Genomic DNA, 3,800 nt, shown 5'->3' with positions numbered 1-3,800 from the left:
AATTATTTAACATATGTACATTGGCCATGAAAGTGTCAAAATTTTTCCTTAAACTTCTAATATTTATGTGAAATATATTTAAACTGTTGGAGTTGGAAGAGAAAAAACTATCATTTATACTATTTAGAATTACACATTTTGTCTACCATGATTCAATGTAAGAAAAAAATACAAAACAAGAAAAATACATAAGCACATGCTTGAATAAAGTAAACTAGCATTCTAGGCTAATAAATAATACAGTAAAACAAACAAACATTTTCTAAGTAGTTTTTTAAACTATTATTTTCGTAATATTTATTCAGTATTATTTAACTCACATATTACTTCACTTGCTTCACTGCTTTCGCTTGGTTTAACAGCTTCCCCAAGTCGTCCGAAACATCGATCCTGATGCACTTCTCTCCATTTTCCCTCCTCACAAAAATCTTTCCCTCCCTGCTCCACACATACTTGTATCCCTTGGACCGTGCTGCCTCCTTGACTCTGCCTAGAAGCTGTTTATTTTCAGGTGACAGGTGCTCGTTTATGAAGATCTTGTCCTTGTTGAAGTGCCGATTGATCTTGTCCGCCGTTATTGGTCGTACCTCCTTGAAGGCTTGGAGCCAGTCATCCCGGTCCTGCCTCGTCGTGAACTTCACGATGATCGGCGGTGTTCTGTTTCGGCTGAATGTTGGCACCCTGTGAGCTGCGATCACCCTCTCCTTCTTCAGTTCCAGACCGATTGAGCTCGCAACATCCTTTAGCAACTCCTCCATATGCTCTCCGTTTGTTTCTGGGACACCGTTAATTTCAACGTTGGTCTGTCTAGAATACTGCTCCATATTTCTTAATCTTTGTTCCAAAGTGGCAACGGATTTCTTAAGGACTCTGTTTTCTTCTTTTATTTCTTCCATTTCCTTTTTCTGTTTATTACAGGCTAGCTTTAACTCCTCCATCAACTCATTGCTCTTGTCAATTTTCTCAGAGAAAAAATCTAGAGAGGTACGAAACTCGGTGAACTCCTTAGCATTACGCCTCAACTCTACAAACATCTCAGATTTAAATGCCTCCAAAGTTTGTATTAGAAATTTCTTTAGTGACAGGGGTTGCTGGAGTAGATCTACTACTTGCTATTGATGTAGACCTGACAGGTCTGCAAACAGCGCACTGCCAATCCCTTTTCGCACCTCGAGTTTTAATAGAGTCCTGATTTTTCTTCAGAAATACAGGCTAGGTGGAAAAACACTCTGGCACAATCCAACACATTTAATCGATTCATTTTCACTGCTACATTCGGAACCGCACACACCGCAGATAACCGGCATTTTAGTGTAAAAAATGAACTTTTACAATAAATATAGATTGTCTGAACAAGCCGATCACCACAACGTGCCGCAGTTGACCTTTGAGTCTCGTACAGACAGAGATAGCGACCGCACAGCTCGAGCGACTGATAACGACTGAATTTAACGACTGAACATTTACCTTATAGTTGTAACATAAACATATATTTTAAAATTAAAACCCAATGATTTAAAACTGAATATTGACATCCATATTTAAAAATTTTTTAATTGAATAAAATGTATTATTTAAAAGCCACAAATAAAATTTTCATTTTAAATTAGTTATTGAAGTAATATGAGCAATTTCTGAAAGCTTGTTAAAAGTTTACACCAATTTGCCATAGGATGTTCCAAATTAGGTCAGACAATGTTGAGGAATGTCAAGCTTATTTTTATTTCTGGTGTAGTGTGTATGAAATTGATTTGTAATGATAAAGTTTCTGAGGTTTGCTTTAGTAAATAATATAATATGGTCAATGTAGAGATTAATTATAGTAGGCATTTGTCACTATATAAATAAGTATTTGCAATGATCTAATGGTGCAGCATGACAAATGGTTTTAATAACCCTTTTGTGGACAATTAACAGATATCGACTGCTACAGAATGGCCCCATAATATCAAGCTGTAAGCAATATGTGATTGGAATAATCCAAAATATGCTGTCCTAAGGTACTCAGTAGATATTATAGAAGTTAATTTCTAAAACAGAAAAGCAACTCTCAAAAGTTTTTTTGCTTAAAACGTTAACATGATCATTCCAACTCAATTTCGCGTCAATAAAAATTCTCAATAATTTGACAGATCGGTGATCGTTTTGAGAAAGGCTAAGTAATATATTTTGCGTTTTACTTTAATTGCAGAAAAGTTTATTAGTTTATGAACCATTTCTGAGCATTACTAAGAGCTGCAGCCATTGTAACCATTATACTTTCTAGATTATTATAACAGGAAAACAGAGTTGAATCGTCAGCATAGATGACAGAATTCACACCAACATTTTTTGATAAATCGTTAATTATCACAAGGAAAGAGAAGGGTCCAAGGACAGAACCTTGCGGAACAACTAAGGAAATATCTATTAATGATGACTATGTCCCTCTTAAACTTACATACTGTTTTTACAATTTATTAAATATGACTTAATAATTTTCATAGACTTTGAAGATATTCCATAAAAGTCTTATTTAGTTAAAATACTATTCAATAGAACAAAATCAAATGCTTTCCTCCAAAAACTAATAAAGAAAGAGTAACTGACTGTTTATTTTCAATTTTTTTTTTCTTTTTAATTCTTTAATTAAACAATTAATTAAAGTAAAATTTCTAAAAAGTAAAACCTTGTAGGCTACATTTTGTGAGCATTCTAAATCTTTCCAAAGTCAATACGAGGGATAATTAATGTGAAGCTAATCCAGTAGGGATCACTTCTGGCTGGTTTATAACTTTCAGTTGAACCTACCACTGGGCATAGCAAAAACCAATGTGTCACTTAAATCTGGGCGACCTTACGGATGTCCAGGAGGAAAACATCACTAACCGGAAATGTCAAGATTCTGGGGTTCAAGGGCAATTCGATAGGTCTAGTCTACTGCGGAAATGACTGTTGGAGTTGGTGGAGTTTTGTTCCCTAAAGTATCAGAGGTTCTTGCTAGCCTCAACAAGGGTGTGCCACACCCTGCCTGCTTTGACTGGAGACGCTGGTTCAGAGCTTACCTCCCGTTCTTCCAGAGAGACATGACTTTGAGATTTAGTGCCCTAATTCTTCCTCATGGATCTCGATAGGAATTGGCCGACCACCCCCTAACCTTACCCATCCTGAATATCATATCACTCCGGAAGCAGCGCTAAGGTTCTTATAGGACTAAGTGCAATTTATAAGCTTCTTGTCAACTATCAATATGTTCTATCAAAATATCATAATATCAAAATGTAAGACTGCTAAAACCTAAAATGAATGCTTTCTTTGCCAATTTGCTTATGTTAGAGCACATAATTGTTTGTCTGACTGGACTTGGCTCGATGAGTCAGCATACAATTATGAATTTTTTACACAGTTTCTTATATACAGACAGGATGGCTAGCACAGGGCTAAGAGTTCAGGAGTATTGACAGCGTTCACGAGTAATGTTTGGTGATCCGAGCAGCTACATCATCTCACCACTGCTGATAATATTTCCCTGTTATGACTCAAACTTTTCTATTCTATTGGGTTCACTTTCTATTTGTGTACAATTTTCACCCTGCCTCAATCAAGTAAATATTTCTAAATCGGTTTTTGAAATTTAGTACATTATTTGTGTCCGTTCAGGCCCTATCTCATACTTGTTTATATTCTCAAAGGATGTCATATATTTAATTTATTTATTTTAAATCGTAAGTCAATTTCCAAAAATTTTGAAAACAACCAGTATCATATCATTATTACAGAAAGGTATTTTGAATATATAAGCCAATGTCGGTTTAATCAAC

General features: G+C 35.3%; 1 protein-coding gene across 1 annotated transcript; it reads right to left on the bottom strand.

Annotated features, from left to right (window-relative positions):
• Positions 1–323: 323 nt before the first annotated feature.
• On the bottom strand, positions 324–1,034 carry LOC124370645. The gene has a single exon (XM_046828932.1). The coding sequence runs from the start codon at positions 1,032–1,034 to the stop codon at positions 324–326; it is 711 nt and encodes a 236-aa protein (XP_046684888.1).
• Positions 1,035–3,800: the final 2,766 nt, after the last annotated feature.

Source organism: Homalodisca vitripennis, unplaced genomic scaffold, assembly GCF_021130785.1.
Source record: "Homalodisca vitripennis isolate AUS2020 unplaced genomic scaffold, UT_GWSS_2.1 ScUCBcl_389;HRSCAF=2274, whole genome shotgun sequence".
NCBI lineage: Eukaryota > Metazoa > Arthropoda > Insecta > Hemiptera > Cicadellidae > Homalodisca > Homalodisca vitripennis.
Note: the sequence above shows the minus strand (reverse complement) of the source record. Positions and strands in the feature narration are given on the sequence as shown.

Bases quoted from the DNA above. Each gene is read 5' to 3' on its own strand.
- LOC124370645 (XM_046828932.1), bottom strand. From the start codon at position 1,034: ATGTTTGTAGAGTTGAGGCGTAATGCTAAGGAGTTCACCGAGTTTCGT.